The following is a 21,547-nucleotide window of genomic DNA, read 5'->3' as shown; positions in this document are numbered from 1 at the left end:
TAGTACCGAGTTAGGAAGAGACTACTAGATACTAAGTATTTCTTACCGCCAGTTTTCACAATCACATCATAAGACCTAGACACTCTTTAAAACATCGCGATTTCTACTGACAATTTGCTGAGATACATAATGCTCGTTTTGGAATATTATATTATATCTATTACTATGTTTCTGTAGTATTTATCTTTGGGGAATGTTCGTGAGCTATCTTATCAATTCCCATCGCGTCCCATTATACGTACTTCTTCCAGCTTCGTAAACCACAAGCCCCGCACGTATGGACTCAAAAGTAATGAGCCCGAGTTCCCAAATCAAAGTATGGCCCTGACCACCATCTTTGATGAGGAGGTTTCGAGTAGTCTCCAATAAGAGAATCTAAACCGTACTAAGGTATCTGTTGTATGACGAAGGACTAGAGCAAGCAAAGAAATCCCATCAAAGCCTGAGATATTTTTCAACTACCATACTCCGGTCCATTTGCGCGCAGTGAAACCTCTCACTAAATTCCTGATCGTGAGATCTAATTGACGAAATCTCTAGCCTAGGACTTCTGGAGAAGTCCTGGGCCACACGGTAGCGTAGATGGCTTCCGTAATGTGCTACCAACTACTGTTCGTAAGATCATCCTCCATGTGATATGATATATCCCGAGACTATAGTCTTCATCCAGACCAAAAATCCCGAACTTGTTCCTCGCGCTTCTGCTCTTCGTCGCACCAAAATACACTCACGGAAGAGCATACACTCGATGTAATAATTATAATGATTCCTCCATACTTCCCTCTGAACACTCCTCACAAATATTTCTTCCCCGCCGCCGCAACTCGTCCCCTAAATACCGGACTCGTAACGGGTTGATTGACATGATAGAATGGACTCATAATCGTTTTCACCCAATTCTCATAAACTTCTGTAAAGAATTGCTTAATGGCCTCTTCTGTCTGAGGCGAAGTAGGATTCGCCCCGATCGATGTAGAGGTTCTCGAAGTCGTTGGGTTTGCAGGTTGAGAGGGAGAATGTAAAAGCATGAATTTAACATCTGCATATATTAGCACCATCCGATACATATTCTCAGGAGGAAAAGAATCAACTCACTTCCGCCCGTCATGAAGCACGATACGTAATTATTGTAAAATCGATCGATGCATTTCAGATACCTACGAAGCATATTATTAGTTTCTGGTCCAGTCGCATCTCGTCCAGAAATAAATCACATACATCTGTCCACCACCCCATTGCACCTCCTCGACAATATCCAAACTACTATGAACAATAAATTGATTCATATGTCTCGCCTGTTCCGGAAACCTGGCAATTCCATCACCGCCCTGTTTTGCAGTTCCAAATTCATATTCGAAGAGAGGATTATCCTGCGTTCCGACGATTGCGAAATAATACGACATTTTGGTATGCGCATTTGCAGGTGAAGCAATGATGGACGTTAGAGAGTTGAGGTCTTGATGTGAATGCTGATTGGTTCGCGGAATTTAAGGCTTGGCGCGGAGCGGAGGGGCCGACCGATTCTTGAATTTTGAAGAGGATTGATTGATGGGGTGAGGAGGTACGATTAGAAGAACATTGAAGGAAACAACGCAATGTTTGGAGCTTTTCGACCTACGAACGTTATGTCTGGCGGTCTTCTTTGGTATGGTTTGATTTGTTTTCTGGTATGATTTCGAGGTTGGCGATGTGCTAATGGTGGTGCGATTTAGGAAGATCCCATGGCGACTCTCCAAATTCCAAAAGGCACGGCAGCGCAAACGTTTAAGGGCTGTCGATTCGGTGGTTGCTACTGTGGATAGAGCTTTGGCTGCTAAGGGGATTACGACAAAGGCTGTGGAGAGGTGGAAGGAGGAAATGCCTACGGAGCAGGAGATGTTACCAAAAGATAAATACACAATCTTTGATCGCAAAGAGAAGAAATATAGGAAGGGAATTCACAGTACGTTTGGCAGATGCGCCTTTTTAGAGAGAGTCAGCTTACTGATATTACTGCAGAGCTTCCTAAATGGACGAGACTATCACAACGACTCAATCCTCCCGGTTATTGATATGGATATATTTGGATGGACTCAATGGAAAGAGTTCTCATCGGAAGAATTGATGTACAATATGCATTGATGGCGTTTGGGATATGTGTATACGAGAAAAAGGATGAAAGGGCATGAGTTCAGTGCTCTGGAATGGCTAGAATCCTAAGAATTTTCCCTACTATGCAAATGCGGCTCACTATTCTGATATCAATGAATCACCGCAGTTCCTTATACGCCTCCCAAGTACTGCAAAATATCGTACAATCGTCCAACTCTCCAATAAACTATCTACCCTTGCCATATTCTTCTTCTTCTTTCTGTCTTTCAGCTTGAATAGCTCTACCTAAACCTCCTCTCCCCTCATCATATTCCTCACGGTACTCATCGCGCACTTGGCCGCCAGACTTTCCACGTCCATACTGTCTTCCCTCTTGAAATCCTGGATCCAAATCTGTTCTAATGATTCTCTCGTCGAGCTTCGTACCGCCAATATACTTCATGCAGTCGAGTGCATCTTGGTGAGTATAATACTCCACGAAACAAAACCCACAAGGCGTCTTATTGAATCTATCCAATCCCATAATCAATCTCTTGATTTCACCACATTTCGCAAATAGTTCGTGAATTTGTTCTTCAGTTGTGTAGAAGGATCTGTAGACAAATTGTTAGTTCATGCCTCAAGCCATGCCCCAGCCCATTGATTGATTCAAAACAGCTCGATTGAGAACATTGAATGCATTTTGACATACAAATTTCCAACATAAAGTGTTGTCGCGTCTTTTAAAGGATCATCTGCTGGTTCCTCTGGAGTTCGTTCTCTTCTCTCGTCCTCTCCATCTCTCTCATATCTGCGCTTCTTATTCTAGACCAAATTGTTAGTCGAGCTCTTTCTGCGCCGAGTGCAATAACAATTGCATAACTCACTCTACCTTGATAATAGGCACTTGGTTTATCAAGCCTATCCACAGTATTTCTAATTGATCCAGGCATTTTTAGAAATTTGTTGTTTCTTTACAATCCAATTTTCTACAAGGCTGATGGATTTCTTTGTTTCCTGGGGAACATTTACAACACAGAAGGCTTCCAATTACCTACCCGCATGCACCAAGCTTTCGCGACGCGCTAGCATAGCCTGATGTTAAACCCATTCAACCTCAAAAAAGTTCCAGACTCAATTCACTTCTCTTCGTCGCAACATACAAGTTGCTTTTCAATATCGAGCTTCTACGAATGTGCTGATTCTTCAAAATAATAATATCGAGCTCAGGGTTTGAAAAATGCCTCAAGTTCTTGGTTACACACCTACATGGCTTTCAAAGCCAAATCCAGGCCATGAGATATTTACGGCGAAACCGACAGGCACTCAAACAGCTTCTGGAGCTAGTTATAGTCCGAATGGGAAGAAAAGGAATAAGCTGGGACCGAAGAAAACGATTGCGCGTAGAGGTACCGAGGTATTCATTGCTGTTGGAAAGGAAATTCGATGGGCGGATCTTGTTTACTTGAAGGAGACATGGGAAAATAAACAAGAGAACCAAAGGAGCTTCTTGAAAGGTAAATCACGAGCTGAAGGGGAGATTGAAGCTGAAGAGAATGTTGCTCGGGGGTATAGAGTAAGTTTTGAAGCTTCCGTCATTGGATTTGAGTGCTAATGTTCTGCAGACACTCAAAATTCCCGTGGCAGATGAAATCCAACAGCTGATTATTTCCCCCAACTCGAATTTCATGGCGATCTTGACAACTCATACCGTACATGTCGCAATCTTACCTGAACCCTCGCATCTCACAGCTCCCGATAATGGTCCTATGAAGATCAAGACTTTTCACTTAGGTCCAACTACACATGTTACTTCACGATCCGGAATATCGACTGCGCTGTGGCATCCATTGGGTGTAAATGGAACATGTTTGGTCACAATTACAAAAGATGCCGTTGTTCGGGTATGGGAATTGTCTACAACCGATCGTTGGTCTTTCGATAAACCAACTCTTGTGGTCGATCTGAAGAAATTGGTGGATGGAGTCTCGGCTGATCAAGATTTTGGAGCTTCCGTGGCTGGTCAACCAAGTAAGTTTTCTCCGGATGCCTTTGAGATGGAGGTAGCATCAGCCTGTTTTGCAGGCAGAGGATCGGGAGGTTGGTCGCCTATGACTCTTTGGCTTGCAATGAGAGAAGGAGATGTATATGCTCTCTGCCCATTGTTGCCTGAAAAATGGGCTCCACCACCCACCCTGATTCCTTCACTTTCAATATCGATTGTGTCCAATATCGCCGCTATCGAAGATGATCCAACTGTAACTCAAGGTAGTAAACTCCTCGCGCAACAACAATTGGATTGGATGACGGATATCGATAATCAAGATCCAACCCAGGTTCAAGGATCTTTGGGTGAGCCGCCAATTGAGGTTTACACAAGGCCTTCTAGACCTGGAAAGGTACCAAGATTACAAGGTCCATTCGACTTTGAGATGGCTCCCGAATTTGAGGATGACGAGGATGATGAACTTTTCAGCGATATTTATGTCATTGGACCAAAGCTGGATGCTGAAGAGCTCATGGGTGGAGAGGAGGATGATGAGCTTGAATTAGATGAGGTCGATAAAGAGGGATGTTCTATGAGCGTGATTTGTTTGCTTACAACTACTGGGCGCCTTTCAATCTGCCTGGACTTGGTTGGAATTGAAGCTCAATGGTTACCGAGATCGAATTCAAGGATGCTACGATTTCTGGACGACCCGGACCCGCCTGTCTTGTTGACATATGAAGTTTTGGAAACTTCCAAACCCAATGAGGTTTGGGAAGGATGTTGGCCAGTTTTTAGTCATGATGTCGAATCAAGATATTCGTTCTTCATTACCAACAATTCGAACATCACATACATGTCACTCTCTCCATGGGTTTTCAAGCTCGAGGAAGAATTGTCCAAAGGCGCGGAGTCTAATGTTCGACTTGGTGTAGTTGTTAGTACCCCTTCAGAAAGGCAAAGGGTCTATACGCCATCCATGGTTGACAAGAATGCCCCTCTTGCTGCCAGCACAATTATTCAAGATCCCGATCTTGGCTATTTTCTCCTCTCCGCAAACGCTCATGGCCCATTATCTATCAACTTTGAATCACCCGAGTTTCAACTGGATTTCAACCGTAGCCGTGGTCGCTCAGAATCATACGACTCCGAAACTGACAATGATAAACCTCTCGTCTTATTCGAAGCTCGACCTGTGTACCAACCATCGTATGCATTTGAACAACCATCCGAATTGCCCTCTCTTCATGAAAAGATCAAACATAGCAAATACAAGCGTTTGTTGAAGGAAGAGATCAGATTATCGCCAGCTACACTTACGGTCATGACAGACGCCCATAAAGTTCTCAGCGAAGAAACTCATCGCATCGGCACCGCAGCTGCAGAACTGTTCAGAAAATGTATCAAACTTCAGATTGAGCTTTCAAAACATATTAAACAAGCTAACGAAATCGCAACACGTGTGGAATCTGTCATTGGCGAGGATGTAGATGTAGATGATGATAACCCTAGAGTGGCATCAAATGAAAAAATGGAACGAAGAATTCAGGAAGCAAGGGATAAACAGAAGATTCTCAATGAAAGAATCGAAGAAATTAGGAGGAAGATTCCTAAAAATACGCAGAGAGAACTGAGTGATAAAGAGAAAGCGTGGATAGAAGAGGTGAGGAGCCTCGGTGGAAAGGTATTGGGCGAAGATATGGACGGGTCAACGGAGAGTATGGTGAAGGTCTCGAAGGATCCTTGGCAGAGGTATGAAGAGGTGAAGGAACTTAAGGATGAGGTTTTGAGTCAGGCGAATGAATTAGTGAAGGATGCGGAGAGGGAGAGAGATGAGGAGCAAGCAGAGGAGAAGGATGATTCAGCGAGGGATGTGCAGGTTCCGTCTGAATTGAGAAGGAAGAAAGTGGGGCAGATTATGAAGTTGTTGGATCGGGAGACGGCTTTGGTGGAGGCGACGAAGGGAAGATTGGAGAGATTGAGTTTGGCTTAAAAGAGATGTGGATGTGGATGAATGGCGGTGAGGGTAAATAGGCAGCGACTAATGTTTTTTGACGAAATCTTCAGAAATGGAAAAGGGAACGAAAATTTGTTGAATGGTGGAAAGGGGGAAGCGAGATTGTATTGTATGGTATGGTATGATATGCTATGATGTGATATCCAACAGGATGCGCGAGAATGTTCAGATACCTTTACCTCTGCCTTTACATATTTTAACGAGCGGCGTGTTTGTTTAGTTGAGCTGAGGTTGAATTAGATGCGTGTGGATTATCTGGAGGAAATGAGGGATAGGGTGGATGGGCGGGTGAGGGGAAAAAATGGGAAGTTAAAGAGCGTAGTCCAATGGAAAAGATAATTATGCATGAATTTACGATGGGTTGGTTGAATATCGAATCGAATCGAGATAGGGAATGGCCTTGTGAGATGTATATTCATACAGCGCGATAGATAGGCTTGGGAGGATGATCTGGGGAGTGCGAGAAGTGGTCCTAGTGGGCCACCAGTGAGTGCATGAATTGACGGGACACCTCCCAACATTCGAAATTTTTAAAGATTCATTCTTTCAATCATTTGATATTAAGATGTTTTGATCATTACATCTTTAATGAATAGGGATAGGTGAATTTCTAAGATAAATGATTTGATATATCAAGAGATATTCACAAGTTCATTTTGGCAGTGTCCCGTTGGTTTGTACACTCACTGGTGGGCTTGGTTTTTTGCTTTTTTTTTTGTTTTCTGATGAAATGTAATGGACTTGAGATTTCCAGAACTTGGCTTTCATTTGGATAACATGCACTTCCGGGTTGAGTCAAGTTGATTCGGGGTCGGTGTTGTGTTTTAGATTTGGCTAGTTGATTTTGAATTTATTGGGTATTGTCGGATTGTTTTAGTTCGTTTGGAATGACGTGGATGCAAATAGTTAATGTGAGAGGGGTTACTAGAGTCATTTGTATCAGATTGCTCTAGCTTTTACACACAATTGTGGTGCGAACAATGCATCTTTAGGCGTAGGAAGAGATCTCAATGATACGCGTGTTACCACTTTTCTAGATTGAAATTTTTTGTTTATCCCCCAGTTGTACTCGGAGACTGCACCAATGTACAGGATCCAAACCTAACTCAATTCCGTTCATTGACCAGTATCCCGGCGTCGATCCAGATACCCGTACCGATTTTGCATACGAAAGAGAAACCGCATAAGAACACGGCTACTTTCGTGACCCTCTCAGGTGCTACTCATCTTTCAAGTGGGGACGCAGACACGAGAAGATCTGGCAGACCTTGTCGATAAGCTCTACTTTGCGCAGCTTGTCAAGCCAATTCAATGTTTTGGGCCATTGCTCTCTCATTTTCGTCTTCAATCTTGATTCGTTCCATTCCCCAGCTTGCAACAGCGGCAACGCAACTAGCAGTCAAAGGTAGTATGAAAGCCTGCTCAACGCCGTAACTAATGAGACTCTTGACCTCCTATTTCTCTGTTGAAGGAAGAGTTTGGCTCAACATCGCAAACTCACGAATGCCACTTTTGGGGATTGAATCGGTACTCTGTGAAAGAAGCTGTTGATGATAGGAAGATGTTCTCAGCAATACTGATCGCTATAGCTCTTCCAAGCTGTCGAAATAAAACCTCCATGCTGCATGCGAGCGCCATTTCAGCTGGCGAAATAACTACTTATTTTGCAATAAAAGTAACTTGAAATGCCATTCCGCATCCTATTCCCGCGGTAACTGAATAGCCGATGTAAACCCCCATACCACTATCTGTTGTGAGCAGATATAGAAGCGCACTCCCAGCTACATATATTAATGCTCCTGCCCACATAAATGGAACGTAATGGCCACAACGCGTTGTTAAGAAGCCAGCTACCAAATTAAAAACCGTCATGGGTATGGAGAGCGATAATCCTGGAAGCCCGGATATAGAAGCCGAGAAATACTTTACACCTTTAAGATAGGTTGGTAATAACCAAGTATGGGTCGTGATGGCGAGTCCGTATGCGAATGAGAACATGTAGCAGATTGCGACTGTTTGCTGTCGCATCGTTTGAAGACTAATTACGGCTCTTTGGTCTATTAGCATGCTAGTCCCGCAAGGAAGAGCAGAGTATCAGGAGTATCAAGATTCTCACTTTTCTTTTTGGTATCCTTGAAGAATGATGAAAGATATCCCAAGAAGTCCAAATCCTAGTACAGATCCCCAAGCTTTTGAATTCGACCATGAGACAGATATGCCACCGAATTCAACCGCCACAAAAAGACAGGTCATACTTGAAAGTAGCAAAATAAACCCAAGAGGATCTAGCTTCAATAGCTTCGTGGAAATGGGCAATTGGTGATCAGGGTGAGGCTTGCGATCTAGGATGTAATAGACTACGAGACTACAGACAAGTCCGAGCGCTCATTTTTATTGATGATATTGTAGGAAAGCATAGCATACGTAAATTCAACCAGAAGGAAAATCTCCAGGTCAGGACCGAATCTGTAAGAACACCACCGACAGTGCTACCTATCCTTGATACAATGCTACTAATGCTAACCATGATTGCCATTCCTTGCGGCCTATGTCATAGAGGAACCACACGGCCAAAAATAGCTCTGTGAAAAGTGATGTCAGACACAGCGGTACTTAAAGCTGGGATATCAACACCTTAGTCTCCATTTTGAAAGATACTCAATATAGAGACGCGCGATGTGCTTGCATCGATTCAAATCTTTGATCCGAGAAACCGGGAGTAGTAACTTACAAGCTTCCCGTGAGAATTCCCGTCGCAGCAAGCCCAGTCACTGCTCTCCCAAGAATCAAGCATGAAGAGACAGGAGCTATAGCACAAAGAATCGAGCCAGTACAGAAAACAAGAAGGCTAGTAAGATACGTTGTCTTGACCTCGAAGCAAGTACATATCTTCCCAAACACGGGTTGGCATGATGTCTGTGCTAAAAGATAGGCGCTGGCATACCATCCGATATCACTGACTGCTTTGAATTCGGATGATATGTTGGTTAATGCAGTAGCTATAGTAGAAGTGTGATTGTTAGAGTGTTTTTCGTAGGTGAAATGTGTTGAGGGATAGTCGGATGATACCTAATATGCTGCTGTCTAATGCAACCATAATATTTGCTATTCCAAAAGCAATTGATATTGCGATCAATTTATTACTGGTAAGCCATTCACCAAACTCATCTTCATTTTGTCCATTGGTCATGTGATTGGAATTATGAGTTTCAACTTCCGGAGGAGTGTCGAGAGAAGCTTCATTAGTTATGTCGATATCTGCAAATTATGGCGCATTCTCGTGGTGGGATTCGTGGTCTGGAGCCGTCATGTTTCTTTTTGCTTTTGTTATTCTCATCAAAATTTTGGGTAGGAGTATTCGAGGGAGTAGTGATAGGGTCTGAAGTAGCCGATGTAACACTTGCATCTTTTGACGAGGGAATGTTGTCTGGAAATGATGTCATGATTAGTCGTTATGAACAGCTATCGATGCGCGCCAGATCTTTTCAAGGAGGCTATCTATCTGAATGCTGGCAATATATAATACGGTTCCTAGGACCAAGTTAGCACTAATTAGATAGGCATTACCAATGGCCAGCCTGATTCGGGTCGAAAGATATACTCTTTTCCCTTCCTATTGAAGCTTGTTAGACATCGTATAAACTTGGCATGGCATGTGAAGATGTAAACTGCATCGAACTCAAGCTCTAAAAGTGCTAGAGCTTACGCGATCGCTAGCTGACCCTTGACATTCATCTCATTGGCCAGTTCACACGTGTAATCACTGGATCTATCCTGTGAATAATCCAAGATGCCTAAAATCACACCTTCGAAATTTATGGAAACATGAAGTCTGTTTTATCGCGACTTTTGAGATGCTCGCTTGAGTTTTTGGTGTGGGCACTTAATGATATCAACCCCTTGTGTGCCTAGAAGCGTTTGTTTGGAGAGGAAAGAACTGACTTTGAACTCTATCAAGGTGAAAATGCAGAGCTTTCGTCAATCTCACCTGTGTTCAGCAAATGCAGACAGAAATACTTTGATACATAGGTTGGTTCTGAGCATTGAACAATTAAGAGTGGCATCGCAGGCGACGAGCTTAATCAAAAGTATCATGGTCTTGAAGAAGGGGCTGGTTCCTCCATATATAAATTTGGTTGAGTGAAGCTGGGCGTACAGATGAAGGGTGCCACAAGAGAACTGTGTTCATCTTCTTGTTTTCTATCCATTCCGGTAGATTTATCCACAGTCTAGGCTGTTAATGAAGTTTTCAAACCGAATTAAGAAATTAAAAGAAACATCGCGCAGGGCAGAGAGTAAGTTTCCTCGACCATTCAAATATTTCGTTTATTAGATTGGTGTCTTATACATGCATCTTCTTTTCATTTCTTCTTTTTTCTCTTTCGTTTCTTCTTTCTTCTTTATTGTCATTGATGTTAGTTTTTCAGATGACAATGAAAGGGCGGCATTCTATCAACAGTATCAAGTGGAATTTGATCACGTACAGACCGGTAGTAACTTGGGTTTCTACCTCCACCATCCAAGCAATAGCAAATTCTCAGAACCACCACCTAACTCGTGAATTTGGAACCAACAACTGAAGCGAATTCAAGTTCTTGAGATGAGTCTTAAGTGATGTTCATCTTGTCTCCGCCCACGCTCATTTACTTTCACATTGTTGCAAATACATGCCAGGGGATATTTCGAGGGCTCAGAAGCTCATGAGACCTTGAACCGGAACTCAGATATCCCGCCGGCACTACTACTATACGATCGATAATTTAGATTTGGGTGAGAGGGGGTAATTTCAGACCTCCAATACTAGCTCCGAACCTCTACTATGTTAGCTGTGCTATGTTATTACGACAATCCTTGCTTCTTTTTCACGGGGGAGTGGGCATCGAAAGCGAATAGTGGATGACAAAGAGAGACGCATCTCAAGCAAAGTTCATGTCCTGTTCTCAATTTTACGAATACCACTGTTCTGGCAAGATTTTCGCGGCGAAAAATGTTTTTAATGTTCCAGGCTATCTCACATTCGACTGCCTGTGAAAATCCGTCGAAAGTCAAAATTTCCAATTTCTCGAAACGATACTCCCCCTTCGCTTAGTCCGATTGGTTTTGTGGTTACTTGATTAGTCGCCGCACATAGCTGTAATTGATCAAATTCATCACTCGACTCAATTAGCTGCCTTAATTGATCAGCTACTGCACTTAATCATTACTGTACTGTATTTGTTCATGTATCTGGCTGTCTGCAGTACTGAGCTAGTCTCGTTTTCAATCAGCCTTAGTACGGTCCGAACCTTGGAAAATATAAGAAAAGCAATTTCCAACCCAGAAGATCACAACCATTCTAAAAACATAAACTTTCAACCGTTGACTTTGAAGTACTCTTACAGATTCTCCAAATTCAAACAAAATCCAAACCACAATCCAAGATCCTTTTATCTATCTTTCAACCTTCACAAGTACCCAAAAATCCACATTTTCCGATTATCAAAATCGAATTCAACAACACTTTATTAAACCATCAGAAAAAAGTCGAAAAAATGGGTATCTGTATCTATTATCCCATCGGCCGCTGTGTAGCTGGAGAGCAATGCCATAACAAGCATACAGGTCCTTATCAACCTTACCCTTGTAAGAACTTCATCTACAATGGTACATGCAAGTGGGGATTGGAGTGTCGATTCGGACACCCAGCTACCGTTCTTGCAGAGAACCCTGAGCCTATTCGCCCTGCTTGCAAGAACTTTCTTTCAAGGCGTGGATGTAATAATGGTTCCAAGTGTCTTAGTTATCACCCCGTTCCGACAGAAAAGGTAGCTCCTAGTGCTACTTCAGCTCTTCAACAACCTCAATCTACAAAGGCTACACCGGAGATTTTGAAGACCACACAAACTGTGACTATCAAGTCGTCTAAGACAAAGCCTGCCAATACAACAGTTGCTCCTTTGATGAACTTTCGCTCTGCTCGAATTCGTCCACAGAAACCTAAAGTTATCCTCACTACACCTAATGTTTCAAAGGCCTATGGTTCTACCAATGTCGAACTATCTATGGATAAGCCTGCTAGTAAGATTATAATGCAGACCTCGCCAAAGGAGTTTGGAGTAATAACCCAAGCTCTTCCAGTTGCGGAATCTATCACGACTACGCCAATAGTTTCAGAGACCGCAACTGCTGCCAATGTCGAATTGTCTGAGGAAAAGCCTGCCAGTACAACTGCTACCCAATCAAAGGATTCTAGTGCTACTACAGCAATTTTACAAGCTCAAGTTACCATGGGCACACCGGCTGTCTCAAGCACCGCAAACGCCATCGATATGGATTCTTCTTATGAAAAGCCTGCTGACAAGATTCCTGCTCCATCAATTGATCCAGTTTCTTATGAGATCGCTCTATCACCCACAGAGCTTACCATCATTTCAAGCGGTACTAGTAATACTGGTGCTACCAACACTGATTCTTCCAACGATCAACCAGATGGCACAGTAACAACTCCATCAATGAGTCCTGATACTACTCCCAGAACTCCATCCTTTCAAGTACTTACACCTGCTTCTACCAATGTTGGCAATGCAGATGATATTGGCTATGTTTCTTCAACCGACACCATACCAATGAGCGATAGTTCCGAAGAGGTACGATCTGCAACTCGAAGCCCATCACCTACTGATGATGCGCATGATGCTTCAATGTCTACTGTCCCAGATGATTCATCTACTCCTGTCAAGACAACTCCAGCTGCTAGCACCGACGCTACTAAGCTGTCCAACGTTCTAGCATGTGAATCAACTACACCATTAATCATTGCATCAGATTTCAAAAATGCTCGACCAGTATCTGCACTTCAACCTGTTGATTTAGGCACTCCAAACGACCCATTTGACCAGTCTGTTGTTGAAGGACCTATCAATGGTACGGACAACACTATGCCACCCAAAATTCCTGTTGAGGCATTGACTGCTATATCTCATACAGCATCGACCAAATCTGCTGTCAACCCTGAACAAGCCTCTGTGGTTCAACCTACAGATCCAGTTCTACCACCAAACGAGTTATCCAACCAGACGACCACAGTAGCACCCCCTGAGGACAAGCGACTTTCTGTAATGGAGCCTGTTACTACTGACTATCGATCGGCCACGAATACACTTTCTCGTGTAGTCGTAGACTGGTCGGCTACATTAGAGCACTGCAATCTTGATTTGTCGGGACCTGGCATATATGAGCGTCAGATTAGGTACGTATAACCCATTTACACTCTCACCTACTCCATACTAACGTATCTTGAATATAGCCACACTGAAGTCCTATTTATATGGCCTCAAGAATGGAATGTACCAGCTAACGACATGATCAATACTCTCATGCATATCGCATCAACCTGGGGAGAACTTTCCCCATATCAACCCATTCATCGCAACATGGGTTCCTGGCATTCTCTCCAAATTACATTCCGACACCGCCACGAGGCAGCTGCTGCAGCCGCCGCAATCAATGGTCATCTCATCACCGCAGTCAATGCATGTGTGAGTATTCCTGTAATAGTTAGTCATCAAATCGCAGTGCAATATATGATACCCCGCTACATCATCGATTCACTCGGTCGCCAGAATCAAGGAAATCTACATCAGATCTTCGCACAGAATTCTTGCCAGCTTCATTTGGGCGACTCGTACCGTGCTGATCATTCTGGCGAGAAGCTCATGGAGGTAACAATTATGGGTGTTTGTGAAGAACAAGTTGCGCAATGCAAGGCAGTTCTCGAGGATCTTTTGAGAGGTAGAGTTTTGACTTATGAGGAAGGTGATAATAGACCTATTTGGCACAAATTCTTTAAGACAGAGGAAGGAACAAATTGGATGGGAGAGGCGACGACTAATGTCTTTGATATGAAGGTTCGGGCTGCAAAGCTTGCGAATCTGGATATCTTGATGGTTTATGGATCGAGTGAGTGGTCAAGAGCTCGATTTGGTGCAATTGTTAAGAAGAAGATTGCGGAGTTGGAGAAGGCTGCTGTAGTTACAGCTGTTGTTGCGGATGAATTGAGATTGATGAGATTGAGGGTTAAGGGTTGAGGGTTAAAGGATGGGCAGGTTAGGATTAGCTCTGGGGAGCTTTGTTTGCGATAGTGTAGTGATAGGTTGCATTTTTGGTTAGCAGTTCTAGTGAATTTATTTTGGCATCATCATTTAAGACTATGAGATACATTGAAGTGCTAAGTGATTTTGAATGTGTTAACATAGCTAAGTAGCTTCATCACATAAGAATCTGAATGAAGTATGTAATGAGCAAATATCAAGTCTTATTATCTTGGAACGCTAATACAATAAACAAGGAAGAGGAAGTCTACTAACAAAGCCATAATTGAGTTATATAATAAGCTTATTGTATGTTTGTAGCAAGCTCAAAGTAACTTGTACATAGATGACTTAGGATTTGTTGAACTAACAATGAACAATAGGATGAGCGGGGTAAGTTGAACATGTTGAAGTAAGATGTGCCGCAACTGTGAAGTTGATCTGAAGATGTTGGAAGAACGAACAGTGAACAACTCAGCACGATAGTTGTTGATTTGTGAATGACAAACACTTTTCTCACAGAAAATTGACGGGCTACGACGCTGACACTAATAATTAGACTAGGTAACCAGGTGCTTTAATCCTACAATCGAAAACGATGGGCATTTTCTCCCGATCCGCATGCAGAGATCAAAAATCTCGGTCATATTCACTGGTAATGACATTATATCTGCAGGCTCTATGAGATATTGCCAAAGAGATAGTTTCAATTCAATTTAGAATATTAGGAGAGCTATAAAAGATTCAAAGACATAGTAATGCGGGGTATGTCTGATTGAAGTTGACGAGGAAGCCTCTGTATCCCTACCATTTTGATATCTCACTACTTGACCCAAATTGAAACCTTACTGTGTTCTTGTATGTAGAATCCTCTTATTCCTGTATGGCGTGGTGACGACTCGACAACAATCGGGTATTTCCTCCTATACTACGAGGTGCCATTGTATGCGTGGGGAGAGCCACCAAAGCATGGCCCAAATATTCTCTTGACCTGAGTATAAAATCTAAAGCTTTCACTATGAAAATTGATTGTCGAGAAAATGGAGTTGCTTTAAGGACGAGACTGGCTGGTAATTTGGAAGTGTTGGGAGAGAGACAGGGTGAAGAATCGTCCCAAAGCCTGAGCCGAATCCGACAGCTAGCTGCTTCCTTTTTGCATTCGATGAAGGGTGAAAATGATTCTGATATTTAACATGACTTTAGTTGGCTGAGTTAGAGAAGAAGAGACGCAAGTAAATCGAGTATCTAGATGGTAATCAGAGGGAGACTTATCTTGGTGGCATGCATGGGCTCGCCCAAATTCACATCTTCGCACTTGAATTGTTTTCTAACTGATGTGAATATCCTAGTAATAGGAGATATACAAGAGTAACAAGAGCAACAATTCATGAAATCCCAAAAGACAATACACTCCCAAGTGATGACCTGCCTCGATCAGATGACATCCCGGCAGTTTCAAAACAGGCATCCAACAAACACAGTTTTTTCTTTTTAGTGGCTTTCCAATTTCTCTGAGAGTACAGGCTCCACATTGTCATAAATCATTGCTATATCCTATCACTTTCATGAAGGCAAATATACGAATCCAATGAGACTCCAAAACTCGTGCACAAGTACGTGACGACACTAGATGGTGGTGGAATGCGGACCCCCAAAACCCAAATATCACATGAGGGGTAGAATGCTCAGGTTACACATGTCGATATGAACTGAGCCATCAAAGCATGCGTCAAAGTCACACATTGTGTAATATCTAACTCCTCGGAGACATTACGGCCAGTCGAGGTGACACAAACACCTTGGGTGACCGTTGATCATCGTGAATTCTTGCTATAAAAATCATGGTCTTCTCACCGCGGGCGATCACTGGTCACCCACCCCACGGAGAACACAAAACCTCGGCATTAAAAGTTCCCACTCAATAATCATATTCCCCTAATTCCAATCCACAATTGTGGATGTGATTTTTCTCGAAATCCCAACTCATCTAGGATCATTGCCTTGGCCGTAATTACTTGTCTGCGCATCCAAACCCCCAAGTTTTTATGTGAGACAAGTGCTATCCAAGACTGCAGGCCTCAAATATGATCGAAGATAACGCACTCTGCCTACTACATGCCCCAAACGTACAACAGTTGTATATCCAACCCTCGAATATTTGTGCACCTACTGCGCCGGCTCTCAGAGCCGCTGATAGCGAATGTAGGCATGATCTTGTCGAGTAATCTGCGCCGCATGAATCGATTCAGCCAGTGGGTGTAAAATTAGCCTACAATGGGCTTTCGTCGGAGACCTGGCGCGAATTAGTGTCACTATGAGGAGAGCGGAGTGGCCGAGCCGAGCTTGGCGGTCAAAATCCGATAGTTTGGTTTATGGCGGCGAACTCGGCGATTGTGAAATCTTGTCGCCGTCCGGCATGGATGTATTCTTCTAGGCGCCTAGAAGATTCTACATGAAGATTTGGGCTTGCTAGGTTTGTTCAAGATCATTAAAGTCCTTCCTAGCGCGGTTATATTCAAGGATTCGGCAGATACAGTATGTAGAAGAAAGGGGTATTAGATACCTTCTTGGGGTAAACGACAATGGCCAAATTCCTCTGGAACTAAATAGCTCTGGTAATGATATGCATCGAATCACTCAAACTTCCAAACAAAGAAGCTCGCTTGAAGACAATCTATTGAGCCGGGCATCAATACCGGCTTGTCTAATTCTCTATTCCAAGGATATTAGCACTAAGACCATTCATATCACTTCCCCGAACCCCCGAAAGCGGACTAAGAACAAACAAAGAGAACGTTCGAGACGTGTTACTGTCCATAATTTGCTATTGCTCTCCTAGCTGTCTAGCTCCTAGCATTTCTCTCTAAATGATAATTCTAAGACTAAAACAAAGCCCCGCCAAAAATACAAAATCACAATATCAGCTTCACGCGGGCCATCCATACCCATGCTCATACACTTCATGAGAAGCATCAACAGCTGCGCTGCCACGGAGACCCTCTACAATTCGCTTAGACGCATATTTTAACAAGGTAAGTTTGCATCAGCACTACTACTAGCCCCTATTCATGCCCAATCACAAACAACCAACTGAACAGATGAATATTTTGATCGGGACATCAAAAGCTTGTCTGTTGGACATTGCATTTTAACAGAAAGTGACACTCTTGCATTTGCAGATATGTTTACCCGGTATCCGATAGTAGCCTGAGTGTGCCCAAGAGAGATGAGATAAAAGGATAATGTTGCATTGAACAGTTTAGGGTGGCCATGCTGCTGATGTAAGTTCTGACGGAACGGATCACGAAAGGTCTGTGCAAGTGTTTGCTGTTCGAGATGCACAGCCCGCCTCGCAATTGCATTTTCTATTCTTTACTCACCGTTGGAAGGCTGAGGTGGGATTACATCGTGTTGCGATTGTGAAGCTTGAGGCACGGCATTTGTATTCTTGGGTGTGTCGACCATGCAGTAAGATTTTCCGGGACTTGCAAAGTTTAGAGGAAAGATGCTTATTGCGACGCACCTAAGACATGGACATGGGATTGTTAATTAAAATGAATGGGGACGAGTGATCATGATTGTTTATGGTAAACGATTGAGGTAATCAACTTGGTAACTAGATATTATGTATTTCGAAATTCTGATAGATTAGGTGGGTTTACTCAATGGTCGTTGATTAAAACAGCGGGTCTCCTTTCAAGCGTGAATTCATGCCGTTTTCATAAGGCGAATGAGCTTGCAGATGGAGTTGGAAGTATGTTGGTTAAAGTCTTGGTGGAATATTCAAGGGGCTCGTATATGTCTCTGTATGGAAAGTAAAAGCGTCAAACTCCGAATTGATATGAATTCGGTGGTTCCAGCTACCTTCCTCATTGGATCGAAGCTAGTTTGAGTGATTATCTGTGTAACTTGACTTTGTGAAAGTAGTGGGTTAGCTCAAAGTTGGAAAGAGAAGAAGCTACATTGACTGTCAGCGATCCTGGTAAAAATAATGTTAAATTGTCTTCAAGTTGAGTGCTTATCCGGGAAGCGTCCAACCGTCGGTCCGGAAGCTTGGACTGAAAGATGCTAAAGGAATTTAATCTGGGTATGAACGTTACATGTTGATGTGCAACTAAACCAATTTGGTTCGTCTAAATACAGAAGAAATAAGGAGTTGATGAATGTGTGCTGCTTAAACCTGATCTTCTCGAAGACCAGGGTCTCGGAAGTAGATTAGGGTGAGACGCTTGTTGGTTTGATTGCTACAATGAATTCCAAATCTTGTACCAGTTTCCCAGGTCAACGGACTTATGGGGGGGGTCAACAGATTTCTAGCAAGCTCACAAAACAGGATCCAACGCGAGATGAGCCCAGGGTTCTTGCAGGGTATTGAAACAGATTTCTGTAACTTTGAACCCATTTTACATGTCATCGCTGACTTTCAGATTGGTGGACTAGAAACTCCGGTCAATGATAATTGGTCTTTGGTGGTCAATCTTTATGAGCATGAAGTTCGAACTTGCCAGGTAGTAGATTAGTGTACTGATATTCTTACTATTGGCGGTGGTACAGATTTAAGCCGTTATTTCTGCATGATGAGATGTGATGTGGATCATCCAATTTCATAGCCATGGAAGAAAGATGCTCAAGTGTTTTGTGCAACCTTGTGCAGAGGAATTCATATTGCTATCGAATATTGAAAACTGCTCGGGAACTGTCAATTTTGCATTGTTGGATCCATGGCAAACAATACACAAAAATAATGACTGAATCCACTCCGACTGTCTCACTGCCCAGATTCCATCATTTGATTGTTGCCAAAAACACAATATCAATTTGTGCACTAATTGTAAACACAATCATGGAGAACAAGAAAGCGTATGAAAAAGCCTGTTTCTAATCATTAAAGTCATTTCCTTGTCACAAATTTGTACCAACTAACATAAATCTAGCATTAAACCATAATGTGTACGGGAATCAATCAACATTCCCAACTTTAAACACTCATTGAAGCATACCAATATACCAAACGTAATGAGTGACAAAACAAGAGCCAACATCGTAAGAAGTAGATAACCCTAAAACCAAAAATCCTTTTCGAGAACACACCACTAGCTTTTAAATTACCCAGAGGCTTATATAAAACAGATGATTGAACGAGAAAACGGCTCAAGGGGAAGATCGAGGGGAAGATTGAGCAACGGATGGTGTCGGTGAGTCTTCATAGCCGCTGAATTCATCCATAGACTCATCTACAGATTCTGATGTGGTATCAACCGCGCCTCGTTCTTGCTCATCCTTTCTCAACTGTTGTGCCCTCAGTGAGTTGGATTGTTCTGTCATATTTATTAGTTCTCTGTTGAGCTATATGTACACAGGTATCAATAGGATGTAGAGGTAAAAAGCACATACCTCGTTGTTGGTCAGTCATCTCTTCTGCCAATCTTCTCATCTCATTCCTGTGCTGTTCCGAGATCCAAGAATATTTCATGGCTCTCTCTGGATGCTTTTGCACAAGAGTGTATGGTATTCCTTCTAATCTTCCTGCCGGCGTCCCTCTTCTTCGAACCTTAGCTGAGATGTATCTAATTCTTCCATTCTCATCCCGCATTACTCTGCCATTTTCATCGTACATCTTGATGTTGTTATCTCTGTAGTATCTCGATGAAAGGCATTGCTCTGACTCTCTTTGATATCCCCCGAAGTGCTCTCTGAAGCAAAGTAGAACCTCGGGCCAATGCTTGTTCAAGTCTTCTTTGTGGTACCGAATGAAATCGACCTCTTCAAGTGAGTAAGCCTTGTTGCTGCGAGGCTTCTTCTTGTCAGATAGAGAGGCCGGCTGGGAATGACAACGGTGGGGAAGCTGATGGCGATCATGATGGTGGCGGTCATGACGGTGACAATGACTTGAAGATTGGGAGTGATATCTGTCATTGCGAAGGGAGCAGATTGGGGGCAAAGGATACGGGTTCGTGAAACTGTGGTGGGCGTTGATCGGATTGAAGGACATGGGACGGCTATGAATAGGAGCCGGAGGAAGTTGCGTTCTTCCACTTCGTGTAACATTGAGACGAGCATGATTTTGAGCTTCGGTTCTTTCGAGCCGAGCTTGATATTGGAATGAAGATTCCGAAGAATGCCCGCCGAATACCTGTTGTACGTAGGTCGAAGGCTGGTGGTGTTGAATGTCAAGATCCATTTTCGAATCAGGCATGTCGCTATCAGAGTGTTCTTCTGAATTTACTTCGGCATCCAAAGGGTTCAAAAGCATAAGGATATCCATTTTCTGAGTTACAACTTCTTCAGGGTTATTAACAACAGATGTAATTCCCATAACAGTTGAGGGTTTTTCAGATGACGGCTCCACTTTCAATGGCATTTTAGCTGTGATAAGTGTTCAAGGAAAAGTCAAATGATCTCAAGATATTCTTCTGTGTCGATAAAAAGAAGAAGGAAGACAAGTCCAAGAAGATAAAGTTTCTGAAGATAGTGATAAACAGATTCAGGGTCTGGATAAATATCCACAACTTTGAAGGGCCAGAGAACCTTATATACGCCCTATGAGAGAAACCCAACACAGCACCAACTTGATTTAATGTATGGAAAAAGAAGGAATGCCAGATAGCTTTGCTGAGACAGTGCTATGTCGGCATCAAGCGGCGAGGCAAATTTCTCCAACAAGGACATGCATTATAATTTATGTGTACCGACTGGCTACCGCAGTCGTGTGTTTGATTTTTCCTCATTTTGTTCTTGTAGCTTCGAGACAATTATTTCTAAGCAATTTAGAGATTCGGAAGTAAACTTCTTTTGGCAATATTGCAGCGAGGTACCGTGGCTCTGGGTTTTTGAAGAAGTAACACGGGGAACTATTGGCTACCTGAGACTGATTTATGTATGGCGTTGAGTTTAACCTTGCCAATACGTACAGATTTTCAGGCATTTTTTTTTCCATTGGTGGGCTTTATCTGATATCTTGCATCTGATGAGTCGTCGTGCTAGGTCAGGTAGTATTGTCTACGCAAGTATTAGACGGCAACTAGCCATTCTCGAACGATGCTCCTCTTTTATCATGATGTGAAAATGTAACCCGCATCACTTGGAGTGGAGCTTGCATATATACGTTGAAGAAATTAATGAAAGCCACAGCCAATGAAAGCTGCTAAGTGTTGGGGCATCAAGCCAAGGATTATGATAAAAGATTGGTCACATTCTCCCCATGTCACTCTACTACTTGTTTAGCAAATTGATATCGAAGAGCACAGACATACAGTCGCACCGCACTTACCGCCCCTCTACTTCATTGAAGAAACAATTTGCCGCCACACTGTCCTTCTTGTGAACCCTTTTAACAGAGTGCCGCACCGTCGCTTCTCTGTCGCGCGTTCGAATTGCTATATTCTTTTCTCTTATATTCGAAGG

General features: G+C 42.9%; 7 protein-coding genes across 7 annotated transcripts; 3 read left to right on the top strand and 4 right to left on the bottom strand.

The window, feature by feature from the left end:
- Nucleotides 1-126: 126 nt before the first annotated feature.
- EAF01_010955 (uncharacterized protein) lies at nt 127-1,559 on the bottom strand. The gene is made up of 3 exons (XM_038919212.1): nt 1,219-1,559; nt 1,096-1,157; nt 127-1,039 (listed from the first exon to the last, which is right to left on the bottom strand). Exons 1-3 carry the CDS (start codon nt 1,401-1,403, stop codon nt 795-797), a joined length of 492 nt encoding a protein of 163 aa, XP_038765495.1. The 5' UTR covers nt 1,404-1,559; the 3' UTR covers nt 127-794.
- On the top strand, nt 1,560-2,196 carry EAF01_010954 (uncharacterized protein). The gene is made up of 3 exons (XM_038919211.1): nt 1,560-1,645; nt 1,713-1,942; nt 1,999-2,196. Exons 1-3 carry the CDS (start codon nt 1,596-1,598, stop codon nt 2,049-2,051), a joined length of 333 nt encoding a protein of 110 aa, XP_038765494.1. The 5' UTR covers nt 1,560-1,595; the 3' UTR covers nt 2,052-2,196.
- Nucleotides 2,197-2,317: 121 nt separating this feature from the next.
- EAF01_010953 (uncharacterized protein) lies at nt 2,318-3,023 on the bottom strand (the record flags this gene model as incomplete). Its single annotated transcript, XM_038919210.1, has 3 exons — nt 2,318-2,684; nt 2,783-2,895; nt 2,958-3,023. 3 exons carry the CDS (start codon nt 3,021-3,023, stop codon nt 2,318-2,320), a joined length of 546 nt encoding a protein of 181 aa, XP_038765493.1.
- Nucleotides 3,024-3,310: 287 nt separating this feature from the next.
- EAF01_010952 (uncharacterized protein) lies at nt 3,311-6,050 on the top strand (the record flags this gene model as incomplete). The annotated part of the gene is made up of 2 exons (XM_038919209.1): nt 3,311-3,646; nt 3,696-6,050. The coding sequence occupies 2 exons, from the start codon at nt 3,311-3,313 to the stop codon at nt 6,048-6,050; spliced, it is 2,691 nt and encodes an 896-aa protein (XP_038765492.1).
- A 1,683-nt stretch (nt 6,051-7,733) lies between these two features.
- Nucleotides 7,734-9,264, bottom strand: EAF01_010951 (uncharacterized protein; the record flags this gene model as incomplete). Its single annotated transcript, XM_038919208.1, has 5 exons — nt 7,734-8,124; nt 8,191-8,458; nt 8,499-8,620; nt 8,806-9,073; nt 9,144-9,264. 5 exons carry the CDS (start codon nt 9,262-9,264, stop codon nt 7,734-7,736), a joined length of 1,170 nt encoding a protein of 389 aa, XP_038765491.1.
- Nucleotides 9,265-11,605: 2,341 nt separating this feature from the next.
- Nucleotides 11,606-14,140, top strand: EAF01_010950 (uncharacterized protein; the record flags this gene model as incomplete). The annotated part of the gene is made up of 2 exons (XM_038919207.1): nt 11,606-13,302; nt 13,360-14,140. The coding sequence occupies 2 exons, from the start codon at nt 11,606-11,608 to the stop codon at nt 14,138-14,140; spliced, it is 2,478 nt and encodes an 825-aa protein (XP_038765490.1).
- Nucleotides 14,141-19,294: 5,154 nt separating this feature from the next.
- Nucleotides 19,295-20,504, bottom strand: EAF01_010949 (uncharacterized protein; the record flags this gene model as incomplete). The annotated part of the gene is made up of 2 exons (XM_038919206.1): nt 19,295-19,461; nt 19,538-20,504. 2 exons carry the CDS (start codon nt 20,502-20,504, stop codon nt 19,295-19,297), a joined length of 1,134 nt encoding a protein of 377 aa, XP_038765489.1.
- Nucleotides 20,505-21,547: the final 1,043 nt, after the last annotated feature.

Source organism: Botrytis porri (assembly GCF_014898465.1).
Source record: "Botrytis porri strain MUCL 3234 chromosome Unknown BPOR_018, whole genome shotgun sequence".
NCBI lineage: Eukaryota > Fungi > Ascomycota > Leotiomycetes > Helotiales > Sclerotiniaceae > Botrytis > Botrytis porri.
This window is presented reverse-complemented; position numbering and strand designations above follow the sequence as displayed.

Bases quoted from the DNA above. Each gene is read 5' to 3' on its own strand.
- EAF01_010955 (XM_038919212.1), bottom strand. From the start codon at position 1,403: ATGTCGTATTATTTCGCAATCGTCGGAACGCAGGATAATCCTCTCTTC. The intron at 1,158-1,218 runs GTATGTGATTTA...TATGCTTCGTAG, and splicing joins CAATGGGGTGGTGGACAGAT to GTATCTGAAATGCATCGATC. The intron at 1,040-1,095 runs GTGAGTTGATTC...TAATATATGCAG, and splicing joins GTGCTTCATGACGGGCGGAA to ATGTTAAATTCATGCTTTTA.
- EAF01_010954 (XM_038919211.1), top strand. From the start codon at position 1,596: ATGTTTGGAGCTTTTCGACCTACGAACGTTATGTCTGGCGGTCTTCTT. The intron at 1,646-1,712 runs GTATGGTTTGAT...GGTGCGATTTAG, and splicing joins ATGTCTGGCGGTCTTCTTTG to GAAGATCCCATGGCGACTCT. The intron at 1,943-1,998 runs GTACGTTTGGCA...ATATTACTGCAG, and splicing joins ATATAGGAAGGGAATTCACA to AGCTTCCTAAATGGACGAGA.